Consider the following 16,523-nt stretch of genomic DNA (forward strand, 5'->3'; position numbering starts at 1 on the left):
ACCCCATGAATTTCATAAGGTTTTCTTAGGCAATGAATGCTCAGAGGTGGTTTTGCCAGTTCCTTCCTCTGAAATATAATCTACAGCATCTGGCATTCATTTGTGGTCTCCCAGCCAAGTACTAACCAGGGCTGACCCTTGCTTACCTTCCAAGATCAAATGGTTCTAGGTCTGAGACTGGACAGATTGTGTTTGCTTAATGGTATGAGTTGATGATTATTTCATATCAGATATAATATCTTCTCCCTGACCAAAACCATAGACTTGTTATACTCTTCCCAAAGCATGAAAATCTTTAAATGCAGACTCTATCTATTGCCAGTTTTGGGGGGAGGTAATATTGATGAGAAAGTAAGACCGGGAAAGAAACACAGCCAGTTGTTTCAGTTTTGCTCCAAAGTGATTTCAGCATTTTGATGCGAGTCTCTTTTTATGAGTTTTGCAGCCTTTTCTTTTCCAATTAGAGCGTGCAGCTGCTCAAAAGAAAGTGATGCTTGCTTGATGGGTCACGGATACAATGCAGGCACTCATGCCCTCAATGGGGACCATTGTTTGGGAAAACTCTTGCCACTGGAAATGCCCAGATGCTAACGGAATGAGTTCCTCATTCATCTTTCACTGTCGCAGTCTTGTTTATCTTGCTCTGCCTTTTGAACAGGAGTGGTGGTTCTCATCCATGCTGTGGATGAAACATACTCCTGTATTGGTTTTGAGATGCTGTACAGTTACATTCCCTGGCAATAGATTCTTCCTTTTTTTTTTCTCGTGGATTCCTACACATTTGATTAGAGCTAGCACAGAAGGGGAGAAAATGCAACTACAATGGCAATTTTTAGCCCCCCCCCCCCAATTATCACTACATTGCATTTTTTAAATTTAAAAAATTGAACTGGGAATTATAGAGTTTTAAAAAGAAACACACAATCAAAACACTCCAGACAGATGGCCTCTGCTTAAAAAGGAGACCCCACCACACTCCAAGGCAGCATAGTCCACTGTTGAACAGCTCTTATCATCAGGAAGTTCTTCCTAATGTTTAGATGGAATCTTCCTAATGTTTAAGTGGATTTTTCTTGTGATTTCAATCCACTGACTGTGTCCTAGTTTCCAGAGCAGCAGAAAATAAGTTTGCCCCTTCTCAATGTGACATCCTTTCAAATATTTAAACAGGGCTATCATGTCTCCTCTCAGCTTTCTATTCTCCAAGCTAAACATACCCAGCTCTCTAAGTCATTTCTCATAGAGCTTGGTTTTCAGCCCTTTGACTATGGCCTAGGGGATAAAAGCCTCGTGACTTGAAGGTTGGGTTGCTGACCTGAAAGCTGTCAGGTTCGAATCCCACCCAGTGAGAGCGCGGATGAGCTCCCTCTATCAGCTCCAGCTCCATGCAGGGACATGAGAGAAGCCTCCCACAAGGATGGTAAAACATCAAAACATCAGGGCGTCCCCTGGGCAACGTCCTTGCAGACGGCCAATTCTCTCGCTCCAGAAGCAACTCCGGTTGCTCCTGACACGAAAAAAAAGCCCTTTGACCATTTTGGTCACCCTTCTCTAGACATATTCCAGTTTGCCCATATCCTTCTTGAATTGTGTTATTCCAGGTGAGGACTGACCAAAGCAGAATAGACTTCCCTCAATCTTAACACTATATTCTTATTGATGCAGCCTAGAATTGTATTGGCTTCTTTAGCTGCTGCATCACACTGTAGATTCATGTTCACTGTGTGATCTACTCCTAGATTCCAGCTCTGGAGTTCTCTAGAAGGGGATTCTATGTACAGTTAGGCTTCTACATTAGGGACACAGGATCCCCACAACAGTGAATTTTGAAAAAATGCTATTTTATTTACCTGAAAGAAACTTCTCTGGGAATTGGATCCTCTGTGGTCAACTTTTGTTGGAAGATTCTTAATGGAATGCCTAGACATTCCTGAATAAACGATCATTCTGGTTCTAGTTGTATTGGAAGGCCTGGAGGTTCCTAGATAAAACATTTTAATAAAACCCTTGAATGATTAAATCTACAATAGTCAAACCCACAAAAATAGAGGGCCCACTGTACTTTACCCAACTACAAATCCAGGATTCCATGGGAAGGAGCCATTACAGTAAAAGTGGTATCAAACACACATAACTGTGGCATAGACGAATGCTGAATCTGACTAACATTTGAGTCAATGCCAAGGGGATCAAACAAAAGATTAGACTATTGCTTTCTCCTGCTTCAGCCCTTGCTCTGCCTTTCGGCTGCCACACTCACCAGAAAAATGCAGCTGTTCCAGTTGCAAAACCTCAAAGGAAAAGCAAAGTATCTGCATCATAAACATATTAAGTATTAGCAATCTCCTTCAGGAAGTCACTCCCAGGACATCACAAATGGGCGTTTAGGATTTTGGCAGAATGACTACTTTGAGATTAAAAACCACTCCTCATGATGCTATGCTGGATAGCTGGAGAGTTTCCTTTTTTAAAAGCAGAAAACTATGTAGCTTTGTGTTCTGAGAGCTCTTCAAAAGGAAGAGGCAGCACATTAATTGAATCACATCAAGTGTGAACCTTTGTGTGTGCAATGAATGTACCATTTTGCACACTATTTTACCATGACACAAAAAAGAATACATTTCCTGCACATTTAGTGTTCCTGTAGAGTACACTAAAGTTGCACTCTGCAGTAGCAGGGGAAAAAATTATATTGGTTTCTATTGCCATAATTGGTGTAAAAAACCCTGAGGCCGTTTTGAGACTACAAAGTGAAATATCAAAGTTTTGCTGGATAGGGAAACGAAACATGGTGCAACCGCAATTAGATTTCTGGAGACTTTTGAAGCCTTAATAAAATGTTTTCTTTAAAGTTGGTTGGCACTTCTTGCGCTCAAGATCTCCATGTCAAAATGACTCACACACTCTTTTCCAATTTTTCATGGAGAATCTGATGGTACCTAAGTAGGGCTGTGCAAACAATTTGGCTAAGTCTTGGAACAATTGGTCTGACTTGTATTTTTTTCTGACCAATTTGGATTTGTTCCAGATCTGACTTGAATGGTCCTATGCAATTGTGGACAGAATGGCACAGTCTGCAAAGGAAAATACTGTAACACAGTTTCCTCCACCATGACCCTATGAGGAAAATGCCATGGTAGTGTGATGCAGAGAAGGAAGGGAACCAGGTTTTGTTCATTAATATGAAATCTGGAACACGAATTCTATTGGAACTCTCCAATCACAGAGCATATGAGAAGGGATTATTGAGGTCATTGAAGCTACATAGTCAATTATCTCCTACATCTTTTTGGAAGCATCTTCACTGTTTGACAATGCTTTACATGCAATATCTCAATGCTATTGAATCATGGGACTTGTAGTTTTACAGAGTCTTTATTTTCTCTACCAAGGAGTGCCAGTGCCTCACAAAATTACAACTCCCAACATTACATTACAGTAGTATTGAGCCATGGCGGTCAAAGTGCTGTCAAACTGCATTGTTTAACATCAATGGTTCTCAACCTGTGGGTCCCCAGATGTTTCAGCCTTCAACTCCCAGAAATCCTAATAGCTGGTAAACTGGCTGGGATTTCTGGGAGTTGTAGGTCAAAACACCTGGAGACTCACAGGTTGAGCGCCACTCTTCTACGTCATAGATGCATGCTTTGTTGGTTTCATAGATTTACCTGTTAGTGGCAGACCATTGAAAGGTTTATGGTGTGGTTTGACTGATTGACCATGGGTGACCAACCATCTTCTAGTCACTTTTTATCAGCTTTAAAGGAAGGCTGTAACAAAGCTTCTCTGAACAAATCTGCCATAAGGTTGACATAAATCAGAAATGTCTTAAAAGGAAACAATAGGAAAGAAACACAAAATCCTTCTAGCCAAGTAGCAGGTGTAAGATCTATAAAGCAGAAAAATTACATGGAAATGCATAATGCCATTTTAGTTTCCCAATACATAGCAGTGAGAAAATCGGTGATAAAGATTTTGAATCACATCTTGGGGTCCCAACTAATTCAAACCAAATTCTGGTTTTCCTTACTAACCAACTAAGTAACTTCCTCAGCTAAAGTGAGAGACAATGTTTGCTAACCATTCCTGCTGGCCATTGCTCTCTTTCAGAAACCCCCACGTCATTTAGCATGTCAAAAGGTTACATTGTTACTTGTTGCTTGTTGCTTTTCCAAGCCATAAGGAGGTAACAATGTCACTCTTCCACAGGAAATATAAAAATCTTGTAGCAAGCTCTTTCACGCGGGAGTAACATTTTCATCCATGTTACTCATAACTGCTTGTCTTCCTGTGCTGGGTGGCAAGGTTTGGTTCTGTTGTTCCAACCACACCTTTCTTTACCATAGATCAGGACATGCAAGAGGTGGTCATCCTGAGACAGTCTTTTTTTTTTTAAAAGAAATTTATTAAATTTTTTATATTACACTGAAAGAGCGAGAACAACCAAGGTATAGAAAAGTAGGAAAAAGAGAGAAAGATAAAAAATCTACATTCTTACCAACACACACTAAAAAAAATGTGGAGAAAAAAAAGACTTCCATTCCATCTTCTTGGATAATATTTTCTTCTTATTCAGTAATATTTTTTCTTGCTAAGAAAAAAAATAGCAAAATTGTCTCTCGTAATCTTCATTTTCTCAAATTATCCAGATAGTCCTGAAGATCATCCCAATTTGTTCTTTTCATTATCTTGCCTGTATTTTTCTTCAACAAAAAAGTCAATTCGTCCATGTCCTTTATTTCTCTTATCTTCTCCACCCACTCCTCAATTGGTGGGGCTGATTGCTGTTTCCATTCTCTAGCAAAACAATTCTAGCGGAAGTTGTAATATAAGTAAAAAGTTTATCTTCTTGTTCCGTCAATTGTAAGTCTAAATCTGTAAATCCTAATAGATAATACTCTGGTTTTCTTATAAATGTTCTTTTTAAATTCTTTTGTGATTCTTCATGAATCTTCATCCAAAACTTTGTTGCTTCTTTGCAAGTCCACCACATGTGATAGAAGGAGCCAACTTGTTCTTTACATTTCCAGCACTTATCAGAAAGTGTATTATACATTTTAGCTCATTGTTTCGGTGTAGTATACCATCTGTGGAACATTTTTATCCAATTCTCTTTCAAATCCATTGCATATGTATATTTTAATTTTTTGTTCCACATTTGTTCCCATTCTTTCATTTGAACTGGTCTTCTTAAATTTTGGGCCCATTTTATCATACAATTTTTAACCTGTTCCATTTCAGTCCGCCAGGTAAGTAATATATTATAAATATTTGATATTACTTTCTTTTCTAATTTTAAAATCCTATCCCAAGTCACCTCTTCCCAACTAAAACCTATTTTTTTTATCCTGAGACAGTCTTGAGACAATTATGAGACAGTCTTGGCAGTCACAGAAGTGTGGACGACTACCTCTTTCATTTTCTGGTCATGAGCAATGGAATGTGTTCCTTTCACATCCAGGGCAATGCCCAAAGTAATGTTCCAAAAAGAGCCAGCATAATGTAATGGTATGAATGTTCAATGGTGTGTCTGAAGACCAGTTTTCAAATCCCTGCTCCTGGAAGCTCGCTGGGTAATCTCGGGCAAGTCACATACTCGTAGCTTCAGAGAAGGGCAAAAGCAACCCCCCTCTGAACAAATATTGCCAAGAACTATAACTTTGCTTTGGGGTCTCTACAACTCATCAATGAGTTGAAGGCACAAACAACCAAATATTCTAGGTTCTGTTCCAAACATGGATTTGAAGTGAGAACCTGGCAAGCCAAATAATGCCATGGGTCAGCCCTGTTATTGATGGAGATTTAGAGAAATGCCATTCCTTCATCTCTAAATGCTCATGAGTTATCTTTTAATTTTGAATAGTTCACCATTAAAAACACACACATACATTATAAAGGATGCTTTGAAACAGGGCTTTTATTTGACATGCAGTCCTTTTGCCTCCATCACATAATTTTATGGCAAAGTCTAGACATCACCTTCTATTTAAAAACCTTCTGTGTTTTCCTACTACTTTTCCCATATCCTTTTCTTGCCACAGCAAATTCAACGGGTGTGAGCATTTCATAGTCACACAAACCCTATTGTAAGTCTCCAGCAGAGCAGGGACATTCAATCAATTGGATTCAGCTATGTATTTACTTACCATTTAACAATTGATTGAATGGTTCTATTCATGCTGGAATTAAAGAGCAGGGTTTCAGCCTTGTAGTTGCACATTCTTGGATGGTGTATAATTTTGTCATCAGTCTTTTCAATGTACCGTTTGATTTATTGAGATTGTAGGACCAGCCACACTATACATTCCTCATTGCACAATAATAAGCAGGCATGTAGAGTGGTATACAACTGGTTGAATAATGTTGGTTTCCAGGAGAAGGGTGTCAAAATCCTTCTCCTGAAAACTGTAAATATGTGCTGTGAATATAGATCTATACCAGCATTTCTCAACCTGGGAGTCGGGACCCCTGTGGGGGTTGCGAGGGAGGTGTCAGAGGGGTCACCAAGACCATCAGAAAACACATATTTCTGATGGTTTTAGGAACCCCTTTGGCAGAGAAGTCTGGATGTTGATGAACTACAATTCCAAAACTCAAAGACAATGCACAAACAAACCTTTCCAGTATTTTTGTTGGTCATGGGAGTTCTGTATGCCAAGTTTGGTTCAATTCCCTTGTTGTTGGATTTCAGAATGCTCTTTGATTATAGGTGAACTATAAATCCTATCAACTACAACTCCCAAATGACAAAATCAACCCCACCAGTATTCAAATCTGCGTGTATTGGGTATTCATGCCAAATTTGGTCCAGTGAATGAAAATACATCCTGCATATCAGATGTTTACATTATGATTCGTAACAGTAGCAAAATTACAGTTATAAAGTAGCAACAAAAATTATGGTGGGGGTCACCACAACATGAGGAACTGTATTAATGGGTCTTGGTATTAGGAAGGTTGAGAATCATTGATTTATACTATGCCAACACAATGTATGGGGCCTCTGGTGGCACAGTGTGTTAAAGCGCTGAGCTGCTGAACTTGCGGAATAAAGATCCCAGGTTCAAATCCCAGGAGTGGAATGAGCACCCACTGTTGGCCCCAGCTCCTGCCAACCTAGCAGTTCGAAAACATGCAAATGTGAGTAGATCAATAGGTACCGCTCTGGCGGGAAGGTAACGGCGCTTCATGCAGTCATGCTGGCCACATGACCTGGAGATGTTTATGGACAACACCGGCTCTTCGGCTTAGAAATGGAGATGAGCACCAACCCCCAGAGTTGGTCATGACTGGACTTAACATCAGGGGAAACCTTTACCTTTAACACAATGTAGAATCTCAGCCAATGTCTTCTTCTTATAGGGGTGGAAGCCACCCACTTGGAAGCACCCAGACACAATTGAATAGACAGAATCATAGGACTGAAAGGGGCCACAAGGGATTGAACTAGAAGTAGTTCAACCCCTCTCATTCAGGAAAACACAACTAAGCCCTCCTGATGGCTATCCAGCTTGTGTTTTAAGACCTCCAAAGATAGTGTGTCCATCTCTTCTTCACAGGTAAAATCTCATTTCTTGTAATTTAAATTCATTGGCTTATATTCTAGTCTATGGGGCATCAGAATCATAGAATTGGAAGAGACCACAAGGGCCATCCAGTCCAATCCCCTGCCATGCAGAAACACACATACAAAGCACTCATGGCAGGTGGTAATTCAGTCTCTGTTTAAAAAAAAAAACCCAAAGATGGAGATTCCACCATGCTCCGAAGCAATGTATTCCACTGCTGAACACTCTTATGGTCAAGAAGTTATTCCTAATGTTTAGGTGGAATCTCTGTTCCTATAGTTTCATTCCATTGCTGCATATCCTAGTCTCTGGAGCAGCCAAAAAATGCTGGCTATGACATCCTTATAAACGCTTAGACATGGCTACCATGTCTCTCCTCATGATATCCTCTCGGTTATTTAAAAATCTCTTAATTTTCTCTTTGCCTAAGTCATTCCTCACGGAGCTTGGTTTCTGGACCTTTTGCTGTCTCAGTTGCCTTTTTTTGGACACGTTTTTCTTGTGCTGATCTTTCCTGAAGTGTGGTGCTCAAAATTAGACATAATTTCAGATAGAGGTCTGAACAGAATAGAGTGGTACGACATTCCTCGGTGTGGACATTGAGCTTCTGTTGATGCAGAACTGCAGTCTGATTGAAGTCATGCATCCCCATTTTTGAAACCACACAGTAAGAATTGGGAAGAAAAGGAGAAATTTGGGAAGTTGAGCAGAATGAATGAATAAACCCCAGCAAAGTTTGGATGAAGACTAGAGGAAAAGATAAGAAAGCTGAGAACATAGTCTGAAAAACAGATACCTTTGAAGAGCAGCTGCTGAATATTCATGGCCACAATATATTTCAGAGGGAGAGGACCTCTTTCAGCCCAAATTCAATTTCAGAGAAATTTGAAAGGCTGCACTGCTGTTATGGGTGAGGCAAAAAGCAAAACCAAGTGGGTGATATAAAAAACTGACAATCACTTTTGATGTAATACTTTCACTGCATATACACATTAATAAGTTGGCTCCATGTATAAGTCAAGGACAGATTTGGAGGTCAAAAGTATGGATTTTGATATGGATATTTGATATGGAGTTACGGTACAGTCCATACATTGAACCATGGACTAAGTCAACCCAGGTTTTTGGATTGATTTTCTGATTAAAATTTCTAGGCTTACATGTGAGTATAGACAGTGACTCTTACAGGCATCTCGGTCTTTTAGAATGGGGGACTATACAAAGGTAGGATAACAACAATTGAGCTATTGTGGAGACAGAGCTGTGCTGTTATGGAGAACTGGACATGGTATTCTTGTTGAGAGAAATAAATGGTCTGTGCAGGAAAAGTAATAGAAAGCAAGGGGGATTGACAGGTTCATCAAACTGGCCATGCAATGCTATGTAGGAGGTCAACACACAAGGTCAGGAATCTGTGCTGAAAATAAGGTTGCTATGTGCTGAGAAACTGAAATCTTTAAAATGTTTTAATACAAAAGAAGAAGTAGAGAGGGGGCAGAAAACATTGCTGAAGCAATGCCTATTTCCTAGAAAGGGAACAAATAGCTATTGTAAAGGTTACAAGGACAATGTCAATGTGGTTAATGGGTTGAAAGTTGGACTATGACTCTGGAGACCAAAGCTTGAATCCTGCTCAGACATGGAGAGCCACTATGGAACCATAAAGTCATATTATCTCAGCCTCAGCAACTGCTCATTTGAACAAATCTTACTAAGAAAATTGCCTAGTAGGCTCATCTTAGGATTGCTGTAAGTCAGAAACAGCTTGAAGCAAACAGAAACAACAACAAAGCTGCCTTGAATCCTGTGCTGGAAAAAGGAGAGGAGAGTTCAGTTGATTAAATAAATAATTTATGATGCTGCTTTTTCACTCAAAAAGGGCCCCCTAAACTGTTTACACACACTCAGAATAAAAATACAATAAAAGATAGCTAAAATGAAGGAAAACTGAGAAGCATGATAAACACGGAAGCGTAATCAGTGAGGAGGGATGGATTTTACAGCATGAAAGCTAAAGAGGCCTTAAGAGCTCATTTAGAATTTAAGAGGGAATCAACTAATCAAACCTCTCCAGAAAGGGAGAACCACAGCTTGGCTGCTGCAGCAAAAAGGGCCCACCTTGCATTGCTCCAAAGAAGGCTGAAGGTGTATCTACATTGTAGAATTAATGCAGTTTGACATCACTTATCTGCCATGGTTCAATGCTGTTGAATCATGTAAGTTGCAGTTTTACAAGCTCTTTAGCCTTCTCTGCCAAAAAGTGTTAGTAACTCACCAAACTACAAAACCCAAAAACTCTTGCAGAATCCCTAGTGCCCTCTTGCATTATCCCAGGAAATTATGGTTTCACAAATAATAATAATAATAATAATAATAATAATAATAATAATAATAGCCTAAAAACCTTGGCCAGCACTTAAAAACAATCAGCGCCAACAAAATTACCATCTGTCAACTGCAAAAGGCCACCCTACTTGGATCTGCATGCATTATTTGCTGATACATCACATAGTCCTCGACACTTAGGAAGTGTCTAACGTGTGATCCCATACAAAAGCCAGCTTAGTGCTCTGGTCTGCTGTGCACTAATCTTGTTGAGTACCAAATACTAATAAAGGTAAAGGTTTTCCCTTGGGGGAGATGGGTTGGTGCTCATCTCCATTTCTAAGTCGAAGAGCCGGTGTTGTCCGTAGACACCTCCAAGGTCATGTGGCCGGCATGTCTACATGGAGTGCTGTTACCTTGCCGCCAGAGCCGGTACCTATTGATCTACTCACATTTGCATGTTTTCGAACTGCTAGGTTGGCAGGAGATTACTAATAATAATACTAATACTACTACTAATAAACTTTATTTGTATCCCGTCACATCTCCACTCTGGGGACTTGGGATGGCTCACAACAAAAATGGAAACCATTCTATATCGAGTTGGGTCGATACAGGGAATGCTGTGGATGTAGCGTACCTGGATTTCAGTAAGGCCTTCGACAAAGTCCCCCACGACCTTCTGGCAAACAAACTAATAAGCGAACGAACCCAAAGGGTGCTCACCAATGCGTCGTCTTCATCATGGAAAGAAGTGACAAGTGGAGTGCCGCAGGGCTCCGTCCTGGGCCCGGTTCTGTTCAACATCTTTATTAACGACTTAGACGAAGGGTTAGAAGGCATGCTCATCAAGTTTGCAGACGACACAAAACTGGGAGGGATAGCTAACACTCCAGAAGACAGGAGCAGAATTCAAAACGATCTTGACAGACTAGAGAGATGGGCCAAAACTAACAAAATGAAGTTCAACAGGGACAAATGCAAGATACTTCACTTTGGCAGAAAAAATGGAAATCAAAGAGACAGAATGGGGGACGCCTGGCTTGACAGCAGTGTGTGCAAAAAAGACCTTGGAGTCCTTGTGGACAACAAGTTAAACATGAGCCAACAATGTGATGCGGCTGCTAAAAAAGCCAATGGGATTCTGGCCTGCATCAATAGGGGAATAGCGTCTAGATCCAGGGAAGTTATGCTCCCCCTCTATTCTGCCTTGGTCAGACCACACCTGGAATACTGTGTCCAATTTTGGGCACCACAGTTGAAGGGAGATGTTGACAAGCTGGAAAGCGTCCAGAGGAGGGCGACTAAAATGATTAAGGGTCTGGAGAACAAGCCCTATGAGGAGCGGCTTAAAGAGCTGGGCATGTTTAGCCTGCAGAAGAGAAGGCTGAGAGGAGACATGATAGCCATGTACAAATACGTGAAGGGAAGTCAAAGGGAGGAGGGAGCAAGCTTGTTTTCTGCTGCCCTGCAGACTAGGACACGGAACAATGGCTTCAAACTACAGGAAAGGAGATTCCACTTGAACATCAGGAAGAACTTCCTCACTGTGAGAGCTGTTCGACAGTGGAACTCTCTCCCCGGGGCCGTGGTGGAGGCTCCTTCTTTGGAGGCTTTTAAGCAGAGGCTGGATGGCCATCTGTCGGGGGTGCTTTGAATGAGATTTCCTGCTTCTTAGCAGGGGGTTGGACTGGATGGCCCATGTGGTCTCTTCCAACTCTACTATTCTATGATTCTATGTCAATAGTACACAATAAATAAGCCAAATAATTAATATAACACAGGTAAACAAGGTAAACAAGAATATGGCTTCTCTCTCCAAGTAGTGTTCACAACTGTTTGCACAAATCTGCAATAAGCGGGTTTGTAGAAGTCACATTCCCTCACCAGTCACATAGTCAATGAGAGCAAAAGGTGTCCTATGAGCAAAACAGAAACTGCTAAACTATGGGTGTAGTCTAAAAAATTCAGGTTTTGTCTGGGCTTTGGAAACGTAGCAATAACAGCAACATGAAAAGTACTAATAATATAGGTTGGTGTAATAAAAAATGTAGTAAACATTTTCTGTAGAGTTCTGCATTAATAAAGACCAATTAAAACATGACAAAATATAGGCAAGTTTCCAAATTCCCTAGGGCTAAAAAAGGAAATTTCCTATTAATGTCAGAAAGAGAGCACTTGATTCTCCTTTTGATAATGCTGGACTACAATTTCCATTTGCTGGCCCTACCCAATACAGATCACGATGAATGGTACAGCTTGCAAATACTGTATATGTATGTGTCTTCAAGTTCCTGATGTATTGTGGCATCCCACGAATTTCATCAGGTTTTCTTAGGCAAGTAATACTCAGAAATGGTTTTGCCAGTTTCTTCCTCTGAAATATAGCCTGTAGCTCCTGGTATTCCTTGGTGGTCCCCCATCCCAGTAATAACCAGGTCTGAGCCTGCTTAGCTTCCAGACAGAACCCCAAAGGTCCCATTCTGTGGTCGAAACTCTCAAATTGCCCCAAACCAGCAAGACTCTTTTGCAAGAGACTTGAATTGAGAAACTCAGATTTCCAGTGTCATGCCCCACTGCATTGCTTCCGGACTGAGCCAAGATTGCAACACAAGTCAGGGCAATAAAATCAGGAACAATTCAAAAAAGCAGCCTTCATTTCCCAGGGCATCCTAGCCTGCTTTTTCCAGTGCACATAACACACCCACACTTGTGGCAAGGAGTGAAGAAACACTGTGGAGAAGGCCCTTATATCTGGTATCTTTTATTTGGAAATCCACAATGCTCCAAAATCTGGGTTCCTTTATGAAAGGGCAATGGATAAACACTTGCCTTCATGCCTGAAATGGTATAATAGTGCAACCAAGATTACCTTCAGGTGATATGTCTGAACATTCTGTGCAATATAAGTAAATTTCATGTTGGGACTTGGGTGCGACCTCCAAGATACATTATGGATAAGTAAATATTCTGAAATGGGGTGGGGGAATCAACATAATCCCAAATGTTTCTGGTCCCAAACATTTTGGATAAAGGAAACTTATTCTGGGAGAGTCAGCATGGCATAGTGATTTGAATGTTAGACTATGACTCCGGAGACCAGGATCTGAATTCCTGTTTGGCTATAGAAAGTCACCAGGAACTTTTGGGCAAGGCATGTTCTTTCAGACTCAGAGGAAGACAAGGCTAAACTGCTTCTGAACAGGGTTGCTTCAAGGTCTGGCTGATTTCTACGGGGGGGGGGGGAGGGGAGATCTTTGTTGGGAGGTGTTCACTGGCCCTGATTGTTTCTTGTCTGGAATTCCCCTGTCTTCTGAGCATTGTCCTTTATTTACTGTCCTCATTTTAGAGTTTTTTTAATACTGGTAGCCAGCTTTTGTTTATTTCCATGGTTCCTTCCTTTCTGTTGAAATTGTCCACATGCTTGTGGATTTCAATGGCTTCTCTGTGTAGTCTGACATGGTGATTGTCCCCCAGGCAGGAGAAAGCCAGGCTTTGAAGCCACCAGGCTATTCAATGCTAATCAAGGTGATTAATTGCAACATTTGCACCTGCATCAAACATACAAGACTTCTTTCTCTCACCCTGGACCTTCCACAGATATATAACCCTCCCTTGCTTAGTTTCCAAGAGACCTCACAACCTCTGAGGAAGCCTGTCATAGATGTGGGCGAAACATCAGGAGAGAGTGCTTCTAGAACATGGCTATACAGCCCGGAAAACAAACAAGAACCCTGTGATCCCAGACATGAAAGCCTTCGACAACACTTGGAAGAACCTGCTGAGATTAAGAGCTGTTTGGCAGTAGAATATGCTGCTACCTGGGAGCCCAGTGGAGTCTCTTTCTCTGGAGGTTTTTAAGTTGAAGCTGGATGGCTATTTGTCGAGAATGCTTGATGTGTTTCTGCCTGACAGGATGGGTTTGGACTGAATGGCCCATGTGGTCTCTTTCAACTATAGGATTCTAGGTGGCTCTGAGATTGGGAGAAGGTTAAAGGTCATTTAAAGTCAAGCACAAGCCTTGTATCTAAACTGAAATCCCACTCTCCTGAGTCCAGATATGACTGTATCTCAACAATCTCTGATTGTTTTTTGTTTGGATCAGTTAACACCTCCAAACAAAGGATTCCCCCAGGCAGGAAACTGCAAGGCTATCAATGCTAATCAAGGTGATTAATTGCAACATTCGCACTTGCATCAAACATACAAGACTTCTTTCTCTCACCCTGGACCTTCCACAGATATATAAACCTCCCTTGCTTAGTTTCCAAGAGACCTCACAACCTCTGAGAATGCCTGTCATAGATGTGGGCGAAACGTCAGGAGAGTGTGCTTCTGGAACGCGGCCACACAGCACGGAAAACTCGCAGCAACTCAATATTTGCAACATCCGTTAAATGGAAGTCGTGATTTTTCCCCTTCAAGCTTGAAAGGAAATGCAAGTGAGGAGTGTGAGAGGCGCACGGAATGGCGTTGACACCGCTTTAATTGCGCTGGATCGATGCTTTGGAATCCTGGGATGTCTAGTTTGGGGAGGCATCGGGGCAGAAAAGAACCGCGCCATGCTGCAACTTCCAGGGTCCCGTAGCGTTGAAGCGGGCGGTTCCAGGGGTGCCAAGAAAGTGCCCGACTTGTGTGTCTCTCTCCCAACTCTGCGCCGGCTCCGGCTTCTCCCTCTCCCTCCCCGCTTTGCTCCACTTCGCTTCGCTTTCTTGGCCCGCCCCTCCCCTCCCTTCCCCTTCGGCGGGAGTGAGTGCTTTGGGGCTGGCCCTCCTCCCTGAGCCTCTCTCTCTCTCTCTTTCTCGCACTCAGTCCTCCACTCTTTCTCTTTCTCTCCTGGAGTCGAAAGTCTTGCGCGCCTTTCTTTCTCCCAAAGTCCTCTCGCGCCCTTTTGGAGCGGGTTCGAAGCGGGTCGACGCGCCAGGGCTCGGGGAGCAATGCTGAGAAGATGGCGGTAGCCGCGGCGTCCGGAGGGGGCATAAATTGGGGGGCGAACCGGAGCGGCGCGCTGGAAGTTTTGGTGCGCGACCGCTGGCACCGCGTCCTGGTGAGCCTGGCCGAGGACGCGCTGGTCCTGAGCGCCGAGGAAGGCGGGAGTGGCCTTTACAACGGGCTCGGGGCGCCGGGCAGCCCCGGACATGGCCCCGGAGCGAGCTCGGGCTCGGTGGCTGTGCGGACGGCGTTCACGGACCTGCCCGAGCAAGTGCCCGAAGCCTTGGCCAACGCCAAGCGGCGCGTCAAGGTGCTCAAGCAGGAGGCGGGCGGGCTGGGCATCAGCATCAAGGGCGGCAAGGAGAACAAGATGCCCATCCTGGTCAGCAAGATCTTCAAGGGACTGGCCGCCGACCAGACCCAGGCGCTCTACGTGGGCGACGCCATCCTCGCCGTCAACGGTGCGGATCTCCGCGACGCCACCCACGACGAGGCCGTGCAGGCGCTCAAGCGGGCCGGCAGGGAGGTCCTCCTCGAAGGTAGGCACTGGCAAGGCAAGGAACCAAGGAAGGAAGGAGGGCGAGGGCTTGACAGCACAACAGTCCCATTGAAAGGGAGTCAGGAGACTTGGTAGACCACAGGCTGACTTGGTAGACCGCAACTCAAGAAGCAAAGGCGGATCTATAGTGTCTAGAGCAGGCATGGGCCAAGTTGGGCCCTCCAGGTGTTTTGGACTTCAACTCCCACCATTCCTAACAGCACAGCAGTCCCACTGAGAGGGAGCCAGGAGCCTAGGTAGACCACAGGCTGACTTGGTAGACCACAACTCAAGAAGCAAAAGCGTATCTATCGTGTCTGGAGCAAGCACGGGCCAAGTTGGGCCCTTCAGGTGTTTTGGGCTGTTAGGAATGGTGGGAGTTGAAGTCCAAAACACCTGGAGGGCCCAACTTGGCCCATGCCTGCTCTAGAGGAAGTCGTCTGCATCTAGGACTTGACAGCACAGCAGTCCCATTGAGAGGGAGCCAGGAGACTTGGTAGACCACAGGCTGGATACAAGGCAGCGTGGGGCCACAGCTCAAGAAGCAAAGGCGGACCTATAGTGTCTCGAGCAGGCATGGGCCAAGTTGGGCCCACCAGGTTTTTGGACGTCAACTCCCACCATTCCTAACAGCCGGTAGGCTGTTAGGAATGGTGGGAGTTGAAGTCCAAAACACCCGGAGGACCCAACTTGTTCCATGCCTGCTCTAGGGGAAAGTCATAGTCCTACTTTATTTTACTTTGGGCCGGTAGCCTGTTAGGAATGGTGGGAGTTGAAGTCCAAAACACCTGGAGGGCCCAACTTGGCCCATACCTGCTTTAAAGGAAAGTTATAGTCCTACTTTATTTTGCTTTGGGCCAGTAGGCTGTTAGGAATGGTGGGAGTTCAAGTCCAAAACGCCTGGAGGGCCCAACTTAGCCCATGCCTGCTCTAGAGGAAAGTCATAAACCCTTTCTATTCTGCTTTGGGCCATTAGGAGATGGTCCTCCAAGGTAAGGTTCCCAACGCCGGTGGGAGAGAAAGTCTTCATGTTTTATGGTCTTGGAAAGGAAGACTGGCACCTGGCTTGACAACATTCCATGTGAAAGAGATCTAGGAATCTTGGTAGGCTGGCATCTGAACATAAGTCAGCAGTATAATGTGGCAGCTTAAAAAGCCAA

General features: G+C 43.3%; 1 protein-coding gene across 1 annotated transcript in view; it reads left to right on the plus strand.

Annotated features, from left to right (window-relative positions):
• Positions 1–14,615: 14,615 nt before the first annotated feature.
• The window catches only part of sntb1 (syntrophin beta 1), a 135,125-nt gene continuing 133,217 nt past the window's right edge, over positions 14,616–16,523 (plus strand). The window contains exon 1 of the mRNA XM_062980060.1: positions 14,616–15,364. Within this exon, the coding sequence (XP_062836130.1) occupies positions 14,842–15,364 (523 nt within the window). The 5' untranslated portion in view covers positions 14,616–14,841. The remainder of the gene's footprint in view (positions 15,365–16,523) is intronic.

The sequence above is a fragment of the Anolis carolinensis genome, chromosome 4 (assembly GCF_035594765.1).
Source record: "Anolis carolinensis isolate JA03-04 chromosome 4, rAnoCar3.1.pri, whole genome shotgun sequence".
Lineage (NCBI taxonomy): Eukaryota > Metazoa > Chordata > Lepidosauria > Squamata > Dactyloidae > Anolis > Anolis carolinensis.